General features: G+C 36.6%; 1 protein-coding gene across 5 annotated transcripts in view; it reads left to right on the top strand.

Moving 5' to 3' along the window:
• The window catches only part of PCCA (propionyl-CoA carboxylase subunit alpha), a 284,839-nt gene that overhangs the window by 122,491 nt on the left and 135,493 nt on the right, over positions 1-26,855 (top strand). For all 5 annotated transcript variants that reach the window (XM_083820666.1, XM_083820667.1, XM_083820668.1 and 2 more), the window contains 5 exons: positions 2,181-2,324; positions 3,813-3,887; positions 9,101-9,169; positions 9,977-10,052; positions 19,565-19,675. In XM_083820666.1, coding sequence (XP_083676792.1) covers positions 2,181-2,324; positions 3,813-3,887; positions 9,101-9,169; positions 9,977-10,052; positions 19,565-19,675 — 475 coding nt within the window. The remainder of the gene's footprint in view (positions 1-2,180; positions 2,325-3,812; positions 3,888-9,100; positions 9,170-9,976; positions 10,053-19,564; positions 19,676-26,855) is intronic.

Raw genomic sequence — 26,855 nt, 5'->3', positions numbered from 1 at the left:
TACATTTTAAATTATTATACATTCCTACAATATCCCTAAACAGCATTACTTGAAGCATAGTCCTAAAAGAAAGCAGAACAACTTCTCCCCACCCTCAAAAAGATTTCAAAAAATTTTGCTCATCATATTTTCTGAATGCTGTTTTCTGTGCAGACACAAAGGGAGTATTTTGAAGAAACAGAAGAAAATATTGACCAAGTCAAAGATCTGTATTGAAGAATGGATTAAATAAATGTTTGTGAGTCGTAAGAACCAAACAACAAAAATATTTTTCTTTCCAGAAACATTCCGTCCTATTTTGATCATCAACAATAAAACTGAAAACAACAATGAAGCTATTGAATCTGGAATGCCAATTGTAATCCAAGAAAAATGACAGTATAGCTAAATAATGCAAATGTCTTTGGTTAAAATAAAATAAAAAAAGTATTGTATTTTAATTGCTTTTGACATTAGAATTCCAGAGGTGTTCTAAACTCAAAGGTGATTTTTTAAAACTTCAATTCTAAGATAAGAGAGTAAGTTCTATTATCCAAGTAATTCATGTGTGATAAGTAACTTTCTATTAAAACTCTAAGTTAAACTTAGAGATTTTTTAATAGAAACTTCAAGTTTTAATAGAAATTGAATTGCTTCAATTTAACACTGCAAGGTAGACACTGAGATGTTTCATAGATTCCCAAAATACTGTTATTAAGCTTGACATGCTGGAGAATATCATGTGTTAGGTGGAATCAAGATTGAATCCCAAAGGTATATCCTTAAACTGTATAATCAGATTCCCATTTCAATGTCACTTTTATCCTTCAAAGAATAGGTTCTTGTTTCAGTGATGATTTGTCATTAAAATTATGTCAAAACGTCTTAAAATGTTGTTGAAACTCTACACAAACTCACAGCACACACAGGGCTAATTATGGATGCCATCTGTTTATTTTTACCAAGCTTTTTTCTTAAAGACCAAAGCATCATCATCTTCTGATAAGCCACGAGATTATTCTAATGACTAAATGTTTTCTTTATACTACTGTACTTGAAGGAAGAAAGACACGTGGTTTGTTCACTGACCTTTTTCTGTGTCACAAAATGTATGCAATGTGACATCTCGTGATATAGAAACCATTGTGAAGAGCATTTTCTTAAGGTGCTTGGCTCTTGGAGCACAAACGTTTTGTAACAAAAATGTCAGGTCTGTCATAATTTTCATAGGGAAAGTCTTAAAGCTGTGTGTGTGAAGAACATGCTTTTAACATGCGAAGGTTACTTTTATCTATATGGCGTGTCTTGCAGTCTAGGGATGCTTTGTGGTTTTTTTAGCATACATTGACTATTATTTCAAGCTAGGAAATGTATTCATTCATACCCCTTCACATTTAAAAGGAAGAAGTGTGTGTGTGCACGTGTGCGCGCACATGTGTGCATGCTTGTACGCACATGCCTGGGTTAGTGTGACCGACGGGTATTCCCATGACAGCATCATCCAAAGCCGTTAGCAGCAATTTGCTGAGAGAGCAGAGCGACTCTGCTGGTCCAGCCCAGCTATTGTGCATGCTAAGCACTAAACAGATAAGTCTGGAGGGGGGGGGAAAAAAATTGAAGGATCCATCTGCTCATTTCTGCTACACTGCGCTGATGTAAGATTACGCTAATCTGGTTGCTTGTCAGGACAGGTTAGTGAAAGCAGGCGAATGGGTGAGATTTAGGGTAGGCTACTTCTGTGGCGAATTGCGAGCGGCTCCTGTACGTGCTGTGTTAAGTGTAGCAGAACGGGTTGATTATCAGCTACTTCGAGATTCTCGGTTGAAACATATTTGTGGCTAAAGAGCTAAGCTAGTCTTTTCAAAACAAGATTGAACCGAAGCCTCTAAAAGAAAGACATCATCACCGGGTGCTTTGAGTTTGTAAAATAAATGAAAAAAAGACACCTCTTAGGTGTTTTCCTTTTGTGTACTGCTCCTAGTTATTGTAATCTGCTAATTATTTTATTTTGAGGTGTTTTCTTGCAAAGGACGATGCAGGGTGTTTGTCAAGTTTAATTTTTTGGGGAGAAAAAGACCCAAGATGGGAATGTATTCTTTGCCTGGTCTGATTTCTTGTTTATCTGCGTTTGTTTATGGCGAGGGATTTTTTTTCTTTTGTCGTTTTTGTTACCTACTGACTGACAGTTCTTGACCTTGCAGGTTGAACATCCCGTCACAGAATGCATTACCGGCCTGGACTTGGTCCAAGAAATGATCCGTGTTGCTAAGGGTTACCCTCTCCGGCACAAACAAGCTGATATTCCCATCAACGGCTGGGCGGTTGAATGTCGAGTTTATGCTGAGGTAAATGAGTGGTAATGGGGAGGAGGGTAGGTGCTTGAATTGTGCAGTAATAATACCCAGGTGTGGACGGGCGCCAAGGTGAAGTCAAGGATTATCATACGAAAGCCGTGGTATAAGACTGTAACATCAATGGTTGATGAGCCTTTTTATTAATTCAAAATACAGCACATATTTTGACACACCTTTTTTTTTTTTCCCATAAATCAAAATAAAAAATGTTAAAAGAGGTAGCTAAGATTTGTTTCTAAGGCCACTTGTTATATATTCTGTTTGTATTTAGTAATGCAGTATTGGCGTTATTTGGTGCAGTTAACTAGTGTCTCCAGATTTCTTAGCTTGTATGCTTGAAACTTTTTGGCCTAAAAAGACAGTTGAAATTGAATGGCTTAAAGAATTTTTATTGTTTTAAACGATTCAGGGTTGTTGAAACAATAAGTTACGTGTCTTCTGAGACTACAGTTCTTTATAGGACAAGCTTTCAAAGTGGTGCACGTCTGTCCGTCTCATCTTAAAAAAGCTTACTAAAATATAAAACATTTTCAGGCTTATTTAGTACATTTTATGGTAGTTAGTTTTTTTGCTCTCATTTTTGATGCGTGAAAATCAAGATTTGCTCGTTTAACAAAATGACACTCAGCTTCCTTCATTTTGTTTTAAGAAAATCTTAGGCAACTGTACTTTTCAAAAAATGATATTTTTTTCATCACTTAACTATTGCTGATTTGTGACCCTGGACTTTTTATTTTTATTTTTTTCTTTTTCATGACAAACACATAATCTTCAACTCTCTCTACTGTTTTCAAGTTACGTGAACTATTTTGATAAAGAATAGATATTTGTCCTGTGATTGGCATGGAAGCTCTTCTGAGTATGAATAGGTTTTACCCTGGAGTAATTGATGCTTGGGCTTTCTTTTTATCCAGCTTATTTATAAGTATGTGGGAATCTAAATAATGGATCCTACTACTTTGCCATGAGATTGGTTGTTCTTATAGGCCATACGTTTATTTGCTGTCTTACTAAACTTACATGGGCGTTGGATTATGTAAGACATCTCAAAAGGCATAAAGATCAGTTTGATAACCGAATTCCTAACAGCACTTTATGTTCGGATTTTTTTCCTTAAACTCTCTTCTCAACTCCACCCCTTCTATAAATACTTTCCCAATCTTCTTCCAAGGTACAATGTGGCAAATGAAAATGTGGTCTTTGTATATTTTGGTGGTGTACTGTAGCTACGTGCTACATATGTGCTATATGCTACTCTTTTCCTGCTTTTTGACTGCAATGTGAGAGAATTTATATGTTTCCATTTTTTTATTTGGAGTCATAGGGGTAGTTTGAAGAAAAGTAGTTCAACATAAGTAATTCTGAGGTGGAAAACAAAGTTATTGCAGCAGTGGTTTCTGTTAGACTTCATGCTATTTAATCTTATTTTCTCCACATCTGTAAAAGTTTAATGCTTTTTCATGTCGAATTTTATTTCAGGACCCCTACAAATCTTTTGGCCTGCCATCCATTGGTAAACTGTCTCAGTATCAGGAACCATTGCATGTGCCAAGTGTGAGTAACTCGGTTCTGATTTTCATAGGTACTGAGTGTTAAGGGTCGCATTTTTATAGACAAGGACTATAAGTACTCAACAGCTCTTTAAATCAGGGCCTTTTTTCCAGCTTTTTGGGGATGGGGTATCACGGCAATACTTATTTGTGCTACCTGAAAAAGTGTTTAAAATTGTACAGTTTCTAAATGGCTTTAAAATGTATTCAAATTGAGTATATCAGGAAATCAATGCATGTTGAAATATTTCACTACGTTGTATAACTTACAGTTTAAGATTTTTCAAACACACCTCAAGTGAACATACCAGGATGATTAGAAAATGACAGTCAAATGCTGGGTCAGCTCTTTAACTACAGACAACTGTGGACGCCAGTGAGAAACTGCCAGTGCTTTCTGTTTAGCTTTGTAGACTTTGAAGAGCAAATTTTCTACAGTGGTTATTACACATTTCAGGATGCAGTCTAACTATGCAGAATGGCTATTTATCAAACAGTGTTTTCTGCTACATGAAAAGAACAAGGAGACTGTCATTGTGTAAAATCAAGGTAGCCTAAGTTGTAAGTGCACATATATATGATGCTGTCAGTTAGTGGAATTGCAAGGCTGTACCATCTGTGAATACGATTATTCAGTCAGATTGCTTGCATGGAAAATAATGAAAGATTACAGGAGAAATCTTAAGTGTGGAGATGTTATTGGATATATGATTTATTTCACTTCTTAAATTGTTTTTGCCCATGTACTTTCCGAAGGGACCTGACCCTTTCTGGTCTTCAAGGCTTCATGCTGTGTTCAAAGCCTGAAAGCAGAAAAAACCTGTAAAGATCTAAAAGGCGTTATGTGATCTTAAAGAGGAGATGAGGGGAAAAGGTATCATTGGATGTATCTAAACTTTTTTTTTTTTAAATGAAACAAAGAGTGTATTTAATAAGAATTGATAATGAATACTCCAGTGGTTGTTAGAAGTTTTCACCATGTTGTAATAGCTAACAGGATGTCAAACATTTTGCCCTTGCAAGTTTTTGCAATTTGCAATTTTCCAAACGTGAGACCTGTTGAAAGTACAAGTGATAATGGACAAACTATACCCCCTACAGTCTTTGTCCCACCAAATCTTTCTTCAATTAATGCTGCAGCAGGAGTTTTATGTAATAACATTTGCGCTTGCGAGCCATCCATACAAAGAAAAAACAATTAAAATGCCTTAAATGTTCTGCTTACTGCTGTTATTTGCTTGTGTGAATGTTGCATGTCAGCTAAATGGACCACGGAACAGATAAAGCGATTGGGTGCAGGAGAGTGCACACTAAGCTTTGTCTATCATTATTGCTGGGAGCAATCAAATTGATGCCAGCAGGACAGTAGACGCGTTGACAGCTGTAATTATGTATCTCCATGGTGATCACTTTTGGCCTGTCATGGAGGCCCATGAGTCCCCTCCCTTGCAAGCATTTAATCAGATTGGGCTGTCACTTGTCAGGTAGACAGGGTGGGCTGGGAGTTGGGCTTAGGGGAAGAGGTGAATTGAAAATGAAGGGTGGGAGATGCCTGATCGCTTCACGTGGTCCGTCGTGGTACCGAAGAAAGAAATTTTAATTACGCTGGAGGCTTCGGAGCGATGGCTTGAGGAGCTCATACAGAGTGTCTGGGCTGTTCTCTTTTCTGTTTACTACTTTCGTATTATTAAAAATAGAACAGCTATTTTTATTTGGACACTCGTGGTTTGGTGTCTTAATTCGCGTTTTCTGCCACTGTTGAACTAATTTCTCTCCTGGGAGTGTCATGCCACTAAGAACAAAATTAATATGACTAAAAAAGTTCCTTACAGGCCCATCGTGCCACGGTGTTTGTTTTCCACATTTTAGATTTTAGCGTTGTCAACAAGTTGGATATAGAAATTAGGTCAGGCTTGTTATGTGTTACAGGAAGTTCAGTTTAAGACTAGTGCATTGCCAAATGCATTTTCAATTCATTTCTTCCGTTTTTCAAGTGAGCTGTGATGGGCTGTGTGCACGTATTTGTCAGTTTTTCAAGTTGGGAGAACTGTCGTGCATGGATGGGGGAGGGTTTTTCCTTATCCATAGATAATTCTATACTCATTCTTTTTGTGTCACATATTCTGTAACTTTCTTAGAACATGGTACTGAGGAATATTAATTTTTTTCATCATTGATAATGAAGCTTAAGATAGGTAACCACAAACCCCCATATCGTTATGATTGTGAGCATACATACTTAATACTCTTACCCAACATCAAAAACACACTGCCATATCTGAAGAGCTCCAGCATTACCCTTTGCCAGTATGATCACAAGTCTGTTCTTTTAATCACTCTTGACAGAAAGAAAAACAAACTCTCAGGCTCTAATATAGGTAAGAATTGGGAAATGCTAGAATTCTGTATCCATAGGTGAGTGGAATTTGGTGCACTAATAGTTTACTGCAGGACTGGAATGTAGATTTGTACTTCCTGCCCCCTTTATGATTTCTTTTTTTTAAATCTTTATCTTTTGGTTTACTGTTCTCATAGCATAAAAACACATAATGCTAGTATAACATCAGTAAAAGTGTTTGGGACTGTCATACCAATGAGCTGTAGGGTGCAATAAGATCTTGAACCATAGCCTTTCTTTTGTATTTTAAATACTGAATAAAAGAAAGGAAGCATATTAAGAAGTAAATGATGGAGGTCTGATAGGTATTGGTATTCTCTATCTACATAAGCACATTATAATAAGTATCTGTTGAATTAGGGTTTCTTTTTCATCCAATATTCATTAAGTTCTGTCACACCATATAGCTTATAAAGTCACCTACTGTTACCAGGGTCTGAAAATTTAAGCACTGCCGGGAGAATTGAAGATGGTAAATGCATTTCTCTTCTGCTATCATTTTTTTTTAGTCATCCCAAGTTTATTTTATGAAAATTAAACTTCTACATAGGACTGCAGACACTTTTTTAGTAAATTCTGCAGCAGTTTTTGAAGAATTTTAAATTCCTACTGTGGTTTTTTTTTCATTTTTCAGGATATTGAACTTAAGAAAAAGTGTAAATTGTATAGTGGTGTGTATGTAGTACACAAACAGAAGTGTAGGGTAGGCAGAGCATGTAGTCAGTAGCATTAGAAGCCTTACATTAATTCCAAGGCCTGTCTAACCTGTTTTACTGTGAATCTGAATTATACACTTTTCATGTTTATTTCTTTGTCAAAGTATGACATACACTTATAAATCCTTACATATACATATGTGCATGTAAAGCACCCACAAACACTTTTATGATCACTTTAATATGTGCTGCTTTGGACACAAAAGTCGCAGTATAGTTCATTTATGTGTGGAGTGCATATGTCTTACCTTTATGGTTTATATAGGTGTTTATCATGTATTCCAAAATATACTGCAAGGAAGGGATTAATAGTAGATCACAGACCGAGTAGGTAAATTAATTCTTTTTGTTTGAATGTGAGAATATATGCATTGACTTTTTATATATAGGCAAATATTCTGGGAGAGAGGATGGTATAAGACTTACAAGAAGGAGAGTTGGCAATTAAGCTGCATATTTTTCTGTAGTCACAATATGTCTGAACTACCTTCTTATCAGTAGATAATGTTACGTACCTGGTATGGGTAGTGGGGGGCCTAGTTAAGTGTAGATAAAACACATTCAGATAAGATGTAATAAAAATGATACAGAAGTGCTATTGCCTTTACGTGTAAATAAATATGCTGTATAAACAAACATAAATATACAATAAATAATATGTAAATACGAATATAAAAGTACAAATATACAAATTTATAAATGCATGCCTTTTTTCTTTCTTAAATGAAACCTCATAAAAACTGATCAGACGGTGTTTCTTTCTGAAAAACATGAGTACACCTGCTAGAGTATCTTTTTATGTCATTTGGATAATAAAGTCATCATCATGCCCTCATGTGGATTCTGTAGACAAGAGGTTCTACATGTGGTCCCTTGATAATTGCCTAAATTAAAATATTAAAGGCCTAACAGCCGTTGCGTTGACCTTTTTCTGCCTTACTGCAGACAGATGAGCTGCTGTTTATTGCAAAGGTTCCTTCCCACAGGTGAAGATTTAAGTGAGATTCCAGGACCCTCTTCCCCATCCCCTTTACAATGCTGTGTATCAGAGCCCTGCTGTTTCAACAGTTTTGATTAGAGTCTTCCATCCCCAGAATGCATTTATCGCAGTATTTTAAAAATATTTCAGGTTCCAGTGCTCAAAAGCAGCAATCTAGTAAATATTTCTTGCCCAGGAATTGCTCATTTAAAACAAAGTTTTATATGGCTAACCTCATTGCTACAGTGATGAAATCAAACTGAGAGATGAAAACAAGAATCAGCAATATACTAACTAACTTGTTGGCTGGTTAACAGCAATCAGCCTCTTCAAAAGAAATTTTTGAACTTGTGTCATTTTTTTTTCCATGAATATTGCAGAATCAGAGCTTTAATTGGGGCTGTGTCCTTACAAAACAAAGCCGTGGAAAAAGCTGTGTAAACATTAAAGCCTCAGGGGAACCAGCAGCAACAGAAAAAAAAAAAAAAGGTTTACAGTTGAGAGGGTGAGGCAGAGAAGGAAAGTGTTACAGACATGAAAACCGCAGGATCAGTATTCCTATAGAGCTGATAAGCAGAGCTCCAAAGTTCCTGCTGAATACTCCTTAGCTGTATTCCTCCTGGTGCCTTCAGAAGGTCTATAGTGGAACGTGCGGGATGTGATTACATGTGTACGCAGAAAGGGTGTGATTAGAAGGGGCATCCTTCATGCCAGCTGTCAGTCAAGAATAATTACAACTATTTTATTACAGTGATTAAATCAGAATTGGATACGTTGAGCATTGAAGTTTAGAGTGTGTAACACAACCTAAATTGTTAGATCAAATGTAACATGTTTGCTGTGCATTCTAGGAGAACAAAAGAATTTTGACCATCAGCTGAAGATTGCGCTCCTGTTTCTTTTAAAGGACGGAATAACCTGCAAGTATTTTTCCTGGTGGAGAAAAAAAGCTCCCTCCCCACCTTTTCAGCTTCTATGAAAACAAATTATTATCCTAGCTCTTCAAGGGAAAAATATACTTGATAAGTTTCATGAGTGTTATGTTTTAAGTTTGCCAGATATATTTTATCACATGCTGAATTTTTTTTTAATGTAAAATTATTTTTCCTTCTTATTTTTTGAAGGTACGTGTTGACAGTGGCATACAGCAAGGCAGTGATATTAGCATTTATTATGATCCTATGATCTCAAAAGTAAGTTGATTACTTTCTTAATAAATACTCTGAAGATATGAAACACTAATTTTGTACACAGATCAGTGAAGGAAAATATATTAAAGGATTGGTAAATCGGTATTTTAAAGATGCTGAGCATAACATGCCTTGAGGGAATATGGAAGAAGTGAAGGAAGATGTGGAATAGAGGAAGTTGAGTGTTACTTGTAAACAAAAAATTATGTTTTGACACAATAATTGTTTGTTTTGCAGTTTCTGATTATTAAAAGGATTCTAATTTAAACAGAAACATGTACATTCAGACTTGGGTGCTGCCACTGTATCTTTCAACGTAACCTAGCTAGACATGATCGTAATAGTTCTGGCTTCCAAAGAGCAGCAGTGGAAGACATAGTTGCAAGTCTCTCTCACTATTCTTATTCATCAGTATCGTATTGGTAAAATTAAACTCTGACTTCATAGTCAGATTGTCAAAAAACTCACACTTATATCTTAGAAGTTGGTTGGGACATTCAGAAGTCAGGAGAATCAATTAATGCTCGATCTCTGTTCTAATTTTCTGTGCACCCAAGGAAGAGAGGGCCTGATTAGATGCCTATACTGGTATGAAGTGAAGGTGATTGGACTTCTTTCATAGAATGGGTTAAGAGATCTTAGTTTTCTCTTGGTGTTTTAGAGAGCCTCTGAAGCATAGATCCAGTAATGTGAGAAATGTTTTTGTGACTGCAGAAGTTGTACAAACTGTGTTCATTTTAAATGCTTTTCAGATTCTAGAGACAAATATTATGCCATTTTTAGTAACTTAAATACCTTTTGTTTTTTTAGCTGATTACCTATGGCTCTAATAGAGCTGAAGCACTGAAAAGAATGGAAGAGGCTCTGGACAATTATGTAATTCGAGGTAACTACAGAAATTTAGGTTCCTAGTGTGATAGGCTGGCATCTGTTTCAAGAAAACAGCTTGAAAATATAGTAATTAGCAAATTGAGTAAAGTTCCTCCTTCTTAAGTGCAAATGAATACAGGAAAAGCTTGTGTTAATTAAGCTGAGAAGATAAATCAATACTGAATAGATTTCATTTTTTTTTCTCCTTGCTTATGCTTTGAGATTAAATATTTATCTCTAAATATTTAAATTGTTTTCTTAAAGGATTTTCACAAAACGGTGTCGCATAATTGATGTATTCCTTTACATTAATGTTGCAAAAATAAAAAAAAAGGCCACAGCACTGTAAGAAATTTTAAGTAGTTGCTGTTTTATAGCACGGTAATACATTGACTGCAGATAAATTAATATCACAATACAGTATTTGGTTGTGTGTGTATATATATATATCTGTTTCTTATTTTCAATGTAATTGTTTATATTAGGGTAAATAGAGACATAAGCAGAATGTGTTTCAGCTCTTGCTGACCGACTGCCTAGAAGAAGTGGATGCTCTTTCAGCTTTCCCAAGCAGCAGGGGTGAATCAACCATGACCACTTTAACTCTTTTGAAGTTTTACAAAGGGAAGTTGTGTTTTTTCTGGGAGAAATCTTTACATCTTCCTCTGTGTCTTATGGAAGATGCAGAAGGAAAACTCAGAATAGGAGGGGGAAAAATAGAATTTTTTATTCTTTCTTATCCAGGGGTTGATTAGAGAAGGGAACTGTAATGTCACAAAATCTTCATTTTACCCCTTGTCTGTGTTTTTTGAGGAAAGTATTTTTTCATTACTAGTACACTACTAATTTCATTCACTAGTATACTTAGTGAGCGAAGGTAGCAGGGAAGGCGCCTGTTGGAAGGTTTGTTGCTTTTGTTGCTTTTTAAATTTTTTTTGATTGTTGGACAGTTTGTTCAATGATTTAAGATGGGAGAAAGACATGGGACACGTTTAATTCCTTCCATAACTGGCTGAGAAGGAGGAGCAGGAGGCCCTAGCCCATACAGAAGACAAGCACATTAGTGTTTCTGTAAAACTTGATATGGCTTTAATGCTGTCCGATGAATAGACATAGTGAATAGTACAGATGCCATTTCAGACTCAAAAGATTTGTCTATCTAGGGGAAAATGAGCATCCCTCTACCACAGTGTAGTTAGATAGGTGGTAGGACCAGACATTGGAAATGAGCTGCATAACTCTTAAATGGATTTTTACTGGTGGAACTTGAGCGATTAGGCTATTGCAGTACAATGTGCGGATGTAAATCCCTGCTGTATATCAGCAGAGTAAATGTATGTGAGAAAGAAATTTCTGCCACTATAGCTAAACTGATGTGGAGTAGGTTTTTTTCTTATTTTTAATGGTGACAGGCTCTTGATTCAAAATGAGTTGTATTAATAGCAAATGATGCTAGAAGGATTATATTTAATGAGAATATTGACATTGCGGAGCATGGTTTTTGATTGGGATAAATAATAACTGCGATATCCCGTTATAATGTGAGATGGAACTTAATCACAGAATCACAGAACATCCTGAGTTGGAAGGGACCCACAAGGGTCACTGAGTCCAATGACTGGGTCTACACAGGACTACCTAATAGTTTGTTCTTAGTTATTTTACGCAGAATCATAGAATGGCTTGTTGGAAGGGACCCTAAAGATCGTCTAGTTCCAGCCCCCAAATATAGATGTATATGGACCTATGAAGAGTTGTAATATATATATAAATATCTAGAAAGGATATGACACAGTACATCTGAAAACTAATAATTTACATTCATGATTTATTTTACATTTTTATTAATATGCATGTATGCATTTAAATGTCCATACCTGATCTCTATGTAACATTCCTACCAGTGAAAAAGCTCTTTGTCTATTCAAAACATTGAAAGAGGTAGTAAGTTAAGTACAGGTGAAAGTGTTTTTCGTGTATTACAGAAGACAAATATTAATTTATCGTAGGTTTCAAAAGTAGATGAATTTTCAGGACATGTTTTCTGTCGTGATGAACAGTGGTTTCCATCTGAAAACCAACAGGATTTTCATGTAGTTTTACTCAGCAGATAATTTATTCTCAGGGTTTACTTAAAATGGAGCATACATGGGTATTGAAGTCTCTCTTCTCTTTTCTAGTGTGAATAATGCTTTTGTACTTGTCAGTGCAGTTCAGAACATTGCAGATAGGACAGATCAGACAAGTACAGAACTTCCATTGTTCAAAGGAGTTGTCTCTAATTAAAGTGTAAGTAAGCTTAACAAGTGATGAAGAAGAAATAATGTAATAATTTGTGTATTTTTACTTTAAAATGTTATATAAAACAATATTAAACCACATGGATCTTATGTGAATGTCCATATATAACTAAAGATCAACATAGTCTTACTGAATAGTGTGCTTCATATTCCATATTCTGAAAAAAACCTATTTGAATCAGCTCTTGTTTGCTTTGTATTTTAGAGAGAGTTTATTTTCCATTCTAAGATGCAAGTCTTTTACGAGTTGCTCAGCATTACCAGATAAAATCAGTGCAAATTGCACAGATAATACACACTGAGAATTTAAATTTAAATTCCCAAGAATTGCAACATTTCTGTAAACAAAAATGCTTGCTTGCTTACCTCCGGTCGGGATGGGATGGGGTGACTGGGTAACAGGTCAAGGACCATCTAATGGATAGCTTAGGGACTGCTAATGGAAGATGGAGTCTTTCCCATCACTTCTGTGTCACCAGTTCAAAGCAGGCGAAAGTTGGTAAGGACTTTTAGTCACTAATATTTTGATGGTTGCTTGCTGACCTGTGTGAAATCAGTGGTCTTTATTGAGTTCCTAGAAGACAAATGTCCTCTTGGAACAAACGCCAACATATAATGTCATTCATGGCAATCCCAGTAGAGAACCCAGGGACTGAGGCGGCACAGTGACCCTCCTGGAGGTGCCTCATCCAGGATGGGTTGAGGCGTGCTGAGAGTGTGAAGTGCAAGGACTTACTCTGCTGCTCCTTGTGTGCTGTCTGTATGAGTACGTATTTGATTTCTGCTGCTGTGACTTTAGGATATCCAAGTGTTATCTCATTGTCTTTTAACTCCATTCCACTTGCAGGGAACAAATCTATTCGTTAGTAGATGCTAACAATGTGGCTAACCCAGGGTACATTGAATGTGGTCATAGGGAAGCAATCTGCATCTTACTTCCTTTGTAATATCTATATTGTAATAGGCCAGATGAAAGTCAAACATTTGAGGAGTGGATTGGATTAAATGATTTCCCGAGGTCCTTTACCAGCTAAATTATTCTGATCAGAACCTACTCTTCCACTGAGAACTGATCTGAATTCAAAATCCCAGCTGAGATTTCTGAAAGAGGAAAGGTATGATTAATACTGCTATTCATGGGTCTTCCAGTATGGTTCAGGGGTGATTTTAATGTTCAAGGTCTAACCCGTGTTTATCTCACAGTTTTATTCAGTGATTACTGGAGAATTTCTAGATACGGAAATGTTAAAGACATTGGTCAAGCATAAGAAGTAGTGTTGTTCATTGGGCTGAGGCATGAGTAATTCACCTGTGAGTTTGTAACGTTATTGGTAGTTCATCTTTCTCCTGTTTTATGTCATCTTTCATCTGAAACTTAAGGTTTGTTTTTTTTTTTTCATTCTAATTTAGACAATAGAAATAGGATATTAGAATAATACATCTTAGTGTGTTTACTGTATGTGTAAACATAATATGTGATTTTCCATTTTCTCAGTTTCTCTAAGATTTTAGCATGTTTGTTGTGTAATCATTTATGATGTTTAATCTGTTCATTTAAAGGAGATAATAAAACCCAGTATGAATTTCTGGCAAGTTTACATATGAGAAGTGTTTTTATTTAAATAAACAAAATGAACGTATTTATGCAGCAAGTAGAACCGAACATCAGCTCAGTGGAGGTTTGATTGGGCAGATAGCTTGTATCATCGTATGCAAAGGTTTCTGTAATCTTTCCTTAGACCTCTCTTTGCTTTTTGTCTTCCCTGCTGATTCAAGCATAAAGCAGCAACATGAAATTAACAGTCATTGTGAATAGTCAGCCTTTCCCTGTTGAGGTCCTGCTTGCTGCATGGAGAGGGAAATGTAGTGTACTACTTGGAAAAAAGAAGAGGGAGGGAAAAAAGAGCACCTGAGGAAAGAGTAAGAAGCAGATGAAACAAGGAGCAGTAGAAACAGGGGAGCCACCAACTGTGGCTTTTTCCAGCATGGAGCAGAAGAGCAAGCACCTAAAACTGAAAAGTGGTAAATAACCATGGTGAATGTTTTGAGGGGAATGGGAATACAGAAGGGAACTCTGTGAGATGAACTGAGACCTGAAAGAACAGTGCAGCAGAAACTGTTGTCTTGAGTTTTTTCCAGCTGTAAACACACTAACTAGGAGGAAAAAAAGAATACTGTGCTTAGTGTTGTGGAGAAGGCCTTGACTTTGAAGAAAAAAAAAAAGGGGGGGAAAAAAAAAAAGAAAAAGTCAGGTACAGAAAATTTCACAGTAAACTTCAATGAAATCCAAAATACTGTTCATTTTAAATTACTGAATGATGGTATTTTATATATTACTTAAAAGATACTTGTTGATGGCAGTGATGCAAATTGCATACTATTTTGTATTCTAATCCCATGCTGGTATGCTAGTGAGCTCATTGGTGTTGTGAAGAATCTTTGTACGTAAACCAGCTTTCCTGCAAAGTGCCTGTTTGTTCTTAAAAAAAAAAAAAAAAAAAAAAAAAGGAAAAAAGATAGGAATGGGCCTCATTTTCCTGCTTGCACTTTACAAAAGAGCTGCAAGAGATTCCACGACTGACCTGTGGATTTTCCCCTCTCCATAGCAGAGGCAGCGAGGTTTGGGCACTCCACAAGATTCAGCGTGTTCTCTGACCCTTTGCAGCAGAGATCGTCTGGCTCCCAAGCGGGTCACTGTGGAAACTGAAACCAGAGAAGGGAAGGCAACTAATGGATAGCAGCTCCCAAGCACTAGAAGAGACCAGTGCAGAATGCTTGGTAACGTCAGCGTTGAGTACAGATGCTGGCATGGGGGAGATTCTCCTCCTATTTCTCCCATCCCTTTTCTCTTAAGCCAGTTCCAGGGGAAGGAGTGGGAATGGCAGCTTGTCAGGGGAACGTTACGGCATGTGGTTTAGGAATGTTTATTGCCTACTGCTGTACGTGGGAGGGAGAGGAAAGGACAATCAACGTACAGACTGATCAGGTGAAAGGGGAATGCGATGTTATTGATGCAGAAGAGAGAGAGAACAGTCTGTGCATTTCTGGGGGTCAGAGAATCTGTGGAAGTGAAAAGTTACAAGAAAATCAGTGTGACACATTGAGACATCCAAAGACAAGTACTGTTACTTCTAGCTGGAACCCTTAGATACAGTGTTGTCCTGGAGGTCCATTCCTCTTCTTTAGATTAAAGGGCTGGCCAGGGAGATGGTGATGGCAAGATGGCCATCATCTTCCTCTTAAGATTTTCAGAAGTCCATGCAGTACAAAATTTAGTTTGTTTGAACTAATAATTTTTCAGTAGGATACTACCATATATAATCTTTTTTTTTTTTTTTATTTTCCCTCTTTATTCTGGTCTATGAGTTTTGTGAGCTCAAGATTTTAAAACTGGGGAGAATTACTATTTTACTTGAAATACATGTTCAACTCCAAGAGTCAGTGGTGTACTGGTTCTGTATGAGAATTTTATGTGGGTGTTTGGGTATTAGAATAATAATAATAAAATTAAAAAGCCTTTCTTTTTGCTGAAGAGATTGTACTTTGTCTGCACATAGACTTCTCTGAAGTGAAACAAAATGCAGGCTTTGAAAGACAACTAAACAGTTGAATGTTGAAGGATTTAGGGAATATTATGACAACTTTTGGAATTGCAAACATGGAGGCTAGCTGAGTGGTAATTGTGAACTTTGAAAAGTTTGTGTTGAAAGTGTTTTTTCATAGTTGAGCATTACCACAGATTTGAACATTGTTTTAAACAGAAGCATAAGTTTTTCAAAACACAGCACAGGTTAATACTATTTTTTTTTGGTTAAAGAAATTGATAGGGATGCCTCAAAAGTTCATAGCATTTATTTTTATTCAGTATTTAAAATGCTTGGAGATCATTTATTTTTGCTATTTTTTTTTAAAGAGAAACCTCTAGTACCGTACTCTATGTGTAGTTTTTGTAATCAGAAAGTATGCAGTTCTTTCTGTTCCACTCAGCACAATTGGAAATTATCAGCAAGTTAAGTCTATTCAACTGCTTATCTACAGAGAGGCATGTAGGACTCCAATTAAGTTTACATGGATAAATGCAGATTTGTGTTTGCAAATGTCAAGATGACAGAAGCTTAATGCTGTAAAAAGGCTAATCGACGCTGAATATGTTTAGTGTCAGTAAATATTTATAGTGAAAACATGGCTTGTGGTTTTGTGCCTTAGCATTCCAGGTTTGTTCAGGCTTTTAGTGAGTAAAAATAATAGTCTGTTCATAAACCGGCTATAAAACTTGTGTTTTCTATAAAACTAATTTTATTGTCTTTTTCATTGTTTTGTTTTTTTGGAAACCAGGATAGGGGCTAGGCAGCATTTTGTAAGTTGATTAAAAAATCAGGTAAATTTACCAAGATTTTAAGGTAGATGTAGACCAGAGAATGTACAAGATAAGAGGCAGTATGTGAAGGAATTTCTTCCAAATATTTTATTTTTTTAATGAGGACTTCTTCAAAACAGTGCTTACTAATCAGCCCTGCTGAAAGATGTGAATATTTAATATGTTCATGTATTCATTAGGCAATAACTACAGTTCTACTAGAAAGTTGATTGAACATCAGGATTACATATATGTTTATATATAAGATTAAAAAATATATACATTTCTTATTTCATTAGATCTCCAGACGTTAAGTGTTAGTCCTCTCTCTTTTACAAGTGTGTTCTGGAAAATAGTGTGTCAAAATTGAAATCCATGAAGTGCATCCTAAACTGAGCTTCTGCTGATGTAATATAGTATGAAGAGCACAGCTGAGTGAAAGAAGAGAAAAGAGGCACAAGGAACATTGATTATTATTTTTTATTATATTTCGACTTAGAGAGAAGAAGAATATTACTGCAACTGCAGTTCTGCATCAGTCTTAACGGTGTAAAAGAATGATGCTGAAGTGAAATTTTGTTTTCTGGAGGGGAAATAAATTGATATGGTTTTGGATTTTGTTTGTTGGAAATGTCATGGCTTGTCAGGTTAACAAATGTGATTTTGTTCTTGGCAGACTGCAGACCCGGACAAGAAAAAGAAAAATCCCCTGAAAACCACTGCAACATAAATATAATATACTTCAGTTTAGTGTGTAACTTTGCATGAAATAAGCATTGCCTGTTAGCCTCTGTTTGATCCTGTGAGAGTGTGGGGCTAATGTCTGGCCAGTGTTTTGGAAGCAGCAGGTAGTCAGGAGCGAGCTGCTGTAGGGGTCCATATTTCTGTAGCCTAGCAGTTACTCGCACACAGATGGAGACCTTATGAACTTTGACAGAGGTCATGCTAAATTGTAAATCTAAAACTTCTAGACTTCTGAAGGATTACACTGGTGCATTATTATTAATTATTTTTTTTTGAGCATATGATTAGGAACACCACTAAAGATAGTAACTCTGTTTTGAGAAGTAGATCAACCATGCAGTCATTATTCATATACTGATCATGGGGATCAATAAAGATAGCCTTTCGTGATGCTTTATATGGAAACTGCATATTATAATTCTAATTTACATGTGTAGAACACATTATATTGCTTCCCAGACACCTAGGCTTGTCTGCTCTTTTGAACTCAGTAAGGGAATTTTAGAGTTTTAAAACATTTCAGAAGTTTCTGGTTTTTCTGGTGCAAATGATTTGAAAGTAATTAAGATACTCAGTGGTTTTTTGATTTCAGGTCTTTTGGGGCAGTCAGTTGAGACACCAAGCTCTCTGTCATCTGTCATCAGCCATCATCTCACCAGGGATCTTATAGCTGTTTAGGAAAGAAAAACATGAGATGATCTGGTTACACACTGTAATGCGTTTAAACCCTGCATTCAGTCAAAGTCAGGGAGCATTGAAGAACCCCTCTTTTGTCTTCTAATTACAGTCCCAAAGCTGTACTTAATAGATGAAAATGTCCGATACTTCAACTTACTATGCAAATGGAAAAATTTGGGGGGAGGGATCAATACATTCATGTATTACTAGTTCTATTTTGTAGCAGCCAAAGAACTTTTTTTTTCCAAGTTATAGTCATTTGGCATTTAAAAATAAATATTTTTTTTTAGCAGAGATACAAAGTGAGTTTCATTCTGTGTTTATGAAATCAAGGTCCATGAATGACTGCCTGGGTCAGAAGCAGCAAGGAGGCTCTTTTAATCAAATGGTCGAATTTTCATCTTGTCATCATTGAACTGGTTGCGTAATGTGCTTCTTTAATGGCTCATGAACTAGTCTTTAAAGCTATGACTTCATGATTCAGTGAGGCTGACTCTCATTCCATGTGTTGAAAGTGGTTTCAGTAATGGCCACACAGAGAGCTTGAAAATTCACACCAGCAGCAGACTGTAGGGGGAAAAAGCTTTAAAACAGTTTGAACTGATCTGCACATAAAATAACAAGAATGTTATTCATACTTCTAAACTGGAAAAACACAAAGAGAAAAGAAGTAGAAGCATAAAAGAATCTCCTTCTGTTGCCCCAGCAATTCACGGTCACTGTACTGCTAGTGTCTTTGTGTTAGTGATATCTGTTTCAATAGGGAAAAAAAATCCAAATAGCTTAACTTGCAGTTGAGAGTAACCAATAGGTTTCTTTGTTTTATATGTTCCACGGGAATCTTTTATGACAGAGAAATTATGAAAACTCTACAAAATCTGTATAGTGATATAGTGTATATGTACACACACATACTTACTACTACTGTATATAGTGTATATATATAAAAATTGTGTGTGTGTATATATATGTATATATTTGTGATAAAACTTCTTACCATCTCTCGTTACCATGACTGAGGAATTACTGTGACATGTATCTTCCACAGCAGTGCATGTATGTAAAGTGGCAGGTTAACAAGATAGGCTGGGATTTGTCGGAATTGTGCTGATATGCGTGGTCATGACACATCTGTCGTTTCAGTGAGATGACCAAAAGTCTCTTGGTTGTGCATGCTGTCATTGACTTAACTAGGTGTTTGAACCAGGCTTGGCGAGGTGAAAATTATTCCTCTTAATTACTTCATAATTAATCTGAGTGTTTAAGGAGGATATCTTGAAGCAGGAGTGGAGAAAACTGGTAAATCTGCTTTGATTACGTCAGTACTCTGGTTTCTAAGTTATGAACAAATATTCTGTGTAATTGAGAGCATGTATTTTTAGAAGTTGTTTTCTACTGTAATTCAATTAATAATTTCACCTGATTTTTGTATTGGTGTTTTGTTTTCAGGTGTGACTCACAATATCTCTTTACTGCGAGAAGTGATCATCCATCCACGCTTTGTTCGAGGAGACATTAGCACTAAATTTCTTCCTGAAGTCTATCCTGATGGATTTAAAGGTTTGTTCCTCTTTGGAATGTTTCTTTTTTTTTTTTTTTTTTTCTTGAGAGGTGTTGTTTCTGGTTATTATTCCTTTTATATTTATAGACTGTCATGTTCTCCAATCAGTCTTTACATTTTTTGGATGTATCTGTGTAGACACAATTTTTTAATAATACATGATTGAACCAGTTACTTTCTTCACTTTCAACAAGACAAAATATATATTTCTAGTAACAAAATAGTAAATGAAATACAACCAAAGTCAAGCAAAACAATTTGTAGGTGATATGAAATATGTAAAATAAACATCAGTTCAACTCTACCATGCTGTTGTGCTTCATTACAGACAGTGCTCCTACTGTTAACTGGAGATGAGATTTCTCTTTACCCACCATTATTGCTTCTCCAGTTGGTCTGCACAGCATCTTCAGAGGCACCTTTTGGCACCCTTTGTGTTCACTGCAGCATTGTGTGGAGGATGTAGGCATTCTGTTAGAGTGTTCCAGTAAGCTGGTCTTAATACTCATTATGCACAGTAGTGGGCATTACCTGAAATTATTGTCACTCATAAGCTAGGTTAACGTGAACACAAATGCAAATATTTCTTTACAACATCCCAAATGACAAATTGCAGAAGTGTGTAACAACCGTTAGTAGAGGAATGTAAGTAATTGAATAGATTGGTTTCCTTTCACAAGGATCAAAATTTTAAAGGTTGTCTTCTCTCTCAGCCAATCTGCTGTAGATCCTTTCTTTACCCATGTGGACAGACTCAGTCTTTCTACAGGCCTTATACCTCAGCTGACCTTCATGAGGCAGAAGCTCTACATATATATATATATGTATATATATATATATAAAAATATGTATAAAAGTTCCAGGTTTTTTAGCTCATCTTTCGTGGGTGTTTTTATGAATCTTGCGGAGATTCCTTTGTCTCCCAGTCATTATTAACCCAATGTGGCAAAATCCTGGTCCCACTTGGAGACAGCACTGGCACTTGGCAGTCACCAGAAATGACTGGCACCTCACGAAATGTAATCTCATTAAGAGCAGAACAGATTTTTCTTACCCCAGGACTCAGTGTGTGAGTTTGGTGCAGAGTACTCCCCCACAGAAGTACTTTATATCATTGTGTAGTTGGCAGCTTTATTTGATGCAGTCCTACAAGTGGGATTAATGCATCCAGCTTGTTCTTGGCTCCTGACTGAGGCAAAGGAATAGGAGTTAGTCACCTTGGGTGGCAGTAAGCTTGGGATGGTTGAAGCTCAAATGTTCTTTGTCTTCTTTGCTAAGGTACTTAATCTTCAGGTCACTGAGCTGGCTTTCATCCATCATAGACTTGAGGGTACTCTGATCTGCTATGAAGGCTCACTGCTGCTGATTAGCAGGTCTGTCTCCCTTCCCTTCCCTGACACTTTTATATGGAATCCCATGTCCCATCTCTTTGATGGTTCTGGGACTTTTCAGTCCTTTTCCTGAGTGGATTCAGTTCCCTAAACCACCAGAACACTGCGTTTTTATTGTTGCTGCCTTTGTTGCAGTAGTTTTTTGAGAGTTATTGGGTTGGCTTAGCTCATGGAGGAGTCTGGTGTACTTAGGTAGATGTACAGAGTGAGTGACAGGCTAGAATGGGGAGAAGGGAATGGAGGAGAAAGGAAAGGTTGCAAACTATTAGGTGGGTTTATTCCATGTTGTGAAAAGGCAGACTCACCTGACATGCAACTGGGAATGATGAAAACAGAAACCATTCTGCCCTTACTTGTGCTAATACATTTGGGGTCCTTGGTCACTTCTTAGAAGATGGGACATGTTTTGCTGATGCAGTTGGTCTTGCTCTATATTTTTGACTCCAGAAAGGAACCTTTATCTCTTGTTTTTTATTAAAAAAAAAAAAATCATATTGCAATGTTAAGCTTTATATAGTCAGTTAATTACTTGTTGGTCCACAAGTTGGAGGGTGACAAATTTGGGGTCATATGACTTGAACTGTGTATGCGTATATTTGTGTGCACATACTCATGCAAATGACTGATTAATGTTGCAGTCTTGAATTAAAAGATAATGTGGTATTAACAGATTCTTAAAGATAAGCTTTTGCTGGAGACACTGGAAAACATGAGAAGAGATGCCATGACAGTTCCCAATAGGAACTAATGAATGTTGTGAAATGATTAGACTTTGTTCATGCAGAATGAAAAGTCTCACTCCTCTCCTTCTGTGCCTCAAATACAGGCATACATTAGCATTTGTAATGATAATAATGATTTCTGCATTTTATTTACAAAGCATTTCTATTTCAAATCAAGAATACACATTCAAGAATACCGATTCAAACCTCAATGAAGTAATTGAGAGCCCTTTTAATAATGTAGTTCACACTGGGTCAGACCCCTCTGGCTTGAAAAATTATCAGTCATTTGAATTAGAGGATAGTTTCTTAAGTACCTATTGAAAAATATTTCTGCAGATATAAAGACTCTAATGGAAATTGTTGAAGGCAAGCTAGAGTGGTGGGAAGATGATGCATAAAAGCTCAGCAAGAGAAACAAAGGAAAACTAGCTTACACAATGCAAGTGCTATATTCACTTCGCCAACCTTTTTATATAAATACCCAGGGTAAACTTTGCTACGAAAATTTGAAAATTAAGTAGCTTCTTATATTATAATATGGTTTATTTAAAAAAAAGGGAGGCAAAAAAACCCATAGCTTTAAAAAAAGATATAATCCGTAAAATTAAACCAAAGTGTAGCCAAAGTGAATTTGGAAATACCTAGAAATTTGTGCTGCTGATCAGAGTAGAAACCCATACCAGAAATGTTTTAAATTTGGAAAACTTAAAAATAATTAAAAAAAAAAATTCAGTGAAGACCCATGCTATATTAATGCTTGAGCACAATCCAGTGTGTTTCATTTCTAAACTGCACAGTTGCCACTGTAGGTCTGCGCTGATGTTAAGTAATGAATGTTAGTTGTTTTCTTTCTCTTGACTGCATAAGGATTGGCCCATTCCCTTAAGTGCATTTTTCTTCAACTCAGAAAATTAACTTCTGTGATTTCCACTTCAAATTACATCTAGAACTGTAACACTTAGTTATTTTCATGTTAGGGCTTAACTTTTTTTTTTTCCTTCTTTAAATAAACACTCATTAACGAAAACAAATTTATTTCAAGTAATTTAAAAATGTTGCTGTGCTGAAACTAGCCTTGCTCAGGGTATGATTAGCGTGGGAAGACAGCTGCTGTCCAGAATGCTGGCTGGCTGGTAGGTCAGCTGGCGTGGGTTATTGCTCTGTGCACACATGTATGTTTTGGGAGGAGCTGCAGATCTGACGGTGGGTACAGCAACATCGGTTGGGTTAGGTGTGACACGAATATGCCTGTCTTAGTGTGGTCTCCAAGCACTTTGAAATGAAAATGTTTGCCAAGCGTGCAGGAGTAGTCCATACTCCTAGAGTACTGTCAAACCAGCTGTCCTCTTACAGCTTCCAAGTAGCCAGGAATGCACCTGTATTTCCTAACCTTTCTGGTGGAAAAGGAATGTACTATCTCATACCATATTTTATAGGTGCAGAAAGTGCTTCTATATTCAGAGATCAGAGAGGAGTCTTTGACAAAGATTAAATTAAACCTATGGATCCTTATGTTGTTACCCTATGCATGGGATCATTCTTTGTGGTTCACTCTGTTTCACAGTTAAAATCTCTCTTTTCCTGGATAATTTTGATAACTGAGATATTTTTTTTAATGGTCAACTCTTCCTGGTTATTGAACGATGTCTCAAATACTTTGTCAATCCCTTTGGGAAAGACATCCAGCGCAAGTGGGAAATGGGGGAATTTTCCAAGAGATTATCACAAAACCCATACCAGAACACAGGAAACAAAAGGAAGAGCCCTTTATCTTCCCATCTTGTTACATGTTTGTCTCATTTGGTGGAGAAGAAGAGCAGAATTTCTGATGGATGTTCCTTTGTTATCTGATTCTAATACAGTAGGGGGAAAAAAGTAAGGTTCTCTCTCTCTCTCCTGTAATTGTGTATTGGCTTTAGAGTGTGTGTGAGGTAAAGGCATTTAGATATGTTGTGTTTGTTATAATTATATGGGTTGGAGGAAATGATTATTCCACTTTACTCAGCACTTGTTAAACCACCTCTGGAATATTTTGTCCAGTTTTACCCCTCTCACATCTGTAAGAAAAACGTCAATAAACCTGAGTTTGGTGGAGAGCCATGAGGAGACTGATGAGGAGAGGCTAGGAGAACCAGGTTTATTTAAACTGGAAACAAGAAAGCTTAGGGTGAACCTAATGGCAGCCTTCTGGTATCTCTGAGGGGCTTCCTGAGGCAATGGAACTGGGCTCTTCAGTGAGGTGCACAACAGCAGAGTGAGAGTCAGTGGTCATAAATTGAAGCGTGGGAGGTTCCACCTGGATATAAGGAAACAAAAATTCATTCTAAGGATAAGTACATGTTGGGATGACTTGCCCAGAAAGGTTGTGGAATCTCCGTCCTTGGAGATTTTCAAGACTTGATTGCACAAACCTCTGAGCAACCTGGTCTCAATCTGATGTTGAGAGTGCATGGTCGGAAGACAGAAGAGTGAGGATAGTTGCTGTTAATTCTATGTACGTTCTCCACACTAGAACTGAATCTTTGTCTCCATTTTGTGAAGCTACTGGATTATAAAATTTGTGTCAACAGATAGCGTAGTTGACTTTCTTCTCTACGCCAGATGAAGTCATGAACTTTTATTGCTTTGTCAGTAATAACTTTGTACTTCAAAATAATATGCTCTAGCAATCCTTTCTATATGTTCTAGCAATCTGTCCAGCAAAGGGTCACCACCAGCTCTGTGAGAGACATACTTCTCAATTCTGAATGTTTTGGGATTGCATATGCTGACAATGTTGTCTGTATTTTTCCATGACCACTTTTGGGTGGAACAAAACTCATCTTGATTTCTGAAGAAATCAAAACCTCTGACAACATCCAGCTTTGTTTTCTGCCTCAGCCTACTTGGTATACATTTATTTGTAACTTCAAAATCCACTGGGGAGAAACGGAAGCCAAAACTGAACCTAAATGTGATACCAGCACTGCCTACGTTGGCGTGGATCTGAATTGTGCATTGTACTTTCTATCTTAGCCATTTTGCTTTTAATTTTTATTCTTCTCTACCAGAAAAGTCACTTTTCAACTATTAAGTAACAGGCCTGGGTACATAACCAGGGCTTTGTGGGTTTTTTTGCCTTTTTTTTTTCTGTAATTGATAGGAGAAAACACATTTCTAGGACAAAATGCAAATGAGACTGTTATGGGAAAAATGACCTTTTATGTAATTTAATTTGAAGTTGGTTATGTAAAGTAATTGCATGAGCCTCTTTGACTCAGCTTGGGGGATACTGTGATAATATTGATTTAAGCAATCATAACATCAGGGAAATGAGAGAGAAATACTTTTTCCCTGTCTTCTTTCCGATCAGTGTTCTGCTGTTTAGTAATAATAGATGCATATGATCTAGTTTTCAGTAATAGGAACAACAGTGCTTCCATTCCTTTAATTGTGGCTTAGTTTTATAGCCATTAATTGTGTTTTATGTTGACATTATATAATTCAGCTCAGTGATACCGAGAGTGCAGAAGTATATTCCAGGTTGTGGAGAGAGATCTGGGAGCTGATTTACATCTTATGGTGGAGATGAAATCTCCATACAGTCCAGGAGTCCTGTATGCAGTGAGGAGGGTAGGAAAGGGCAGTGGTAGAACTTCCCATATTGGGATGGGGAGCCTTTACTCCGTACTCATTTTGCTTCCAATCAAGGCAGCTCTTGGAAAAATGCCTCAGAAGTACCTTTGTAACTTTTCAGATCGGTCTTCTGCATAGTGAACGTGAAAGGCTGTGTTATTATGTCTTTATTCGTGGTGAATATTAACTTCTGTTTCAAGACATCCAATTGAAGTCCTGAGGGCTAGCTTGTAAGGTAAAATAATACTTGAGGTGAAACAAAGGTATCGCTATCTGGAACACTGGTGTATTTCCAGATATAGTAATGTAATAAATAATTTAAGTTCAAAACCGTTTAAAATCCTACTAAGCATAGCAAGAGCAAAAGGTAGTGGGAATGAGGCTGGTGTTCAGAAAACTGAGGTAGTACTGACAACAGAATTTCTTGTGTAATAATGGCAAATTGCCATCCGTAGGAAGCAGCCTTTAATCAAATTTCTGAGGTATGTCTCCAAAGTTATGCTAAGGACATTCTGTGGTAGGATTGTATTTTCACCACCAAAGAGCTGAAGACCAAAACCGAATTTTAACAGTTTGAATTATCTCCCAGACTTGGGAAAATCAATACAGCTTGCCCACATCGGACACCACAGTGATGACTGTCTTTCCGCTTGCCAAGTATGTGCCACAACTAATGCAGATTGTGACAAACAGAGAAAGCAGATAAACATTTTTTTCACATCAGTGATAATGAAGAGGTGAATGTAGTTCTTGATCGGTTGTTAACCTGTTTCAAATTATTGACATCTGTTCGCTGTTTGGAGTTTGATTTTTATTGAAGATACAAGGAGAAAATAGTTTTTGCAGCACAACAAGTGCAAAAGCAGTTATTGATTTCATCCAAGATGAAGTCGTGCAATGAAACCCTCACATTGGGATTTCTCTAATTTTACCTTGTTCTTGTGTCTGAGTTGATGCTACCAGTGTTTCTTGGAGCAGATGAGAACATATGGTTTTGGTCACACAGACTTTTCATGGGCATAGGCATGATGACAGAAAAGCAAAGGTGTATAAATATATATATATATATAATAAAAATACCGATTTTAGAAATACAGCCTTCTGGAAAAATAATCTCAGCTTCTTCTCTGTGTGCAAACTACTGGGAAAACTGGAAAACTGGCACACCTCAGAGCCAGATAGTGGATGCTTATTGCATTGTGTAGTTGTAAAGGGCTTATGTGTATGTATGTATATACGTATACACACATAAATGGTACAGAAGTTCAGTGTTTTTTGACTTTCACTTTGCAATTAGTTTTTCTAGTAACTGGCAGAGGAAAGATCAAGTTTGTTTCTCAAGCCAGTTCCTCAGCCTTTCACGATTTTTCTTTCTGCATGTGTGTGTTAGTGAAGACAGTTTCCATTTCAAGGCAGATAGAAAATAATAAACACTGAGCAAAGGGAGT

This window comes from Anser anser (assembly GCF_964211835.1).
Source record: "Anser anser genome assembly, chromosome: 1".
Lineage (NCBI taxonomy): Eukaryota > Metazoa > Chordata > Aves > Anseriformes > Anatidae > Anser > Anser anser.
Note: the sequence above shows the minus strand (reverse complement) of the source record. Positions and strands in the feature narration are given on the sequence as shown.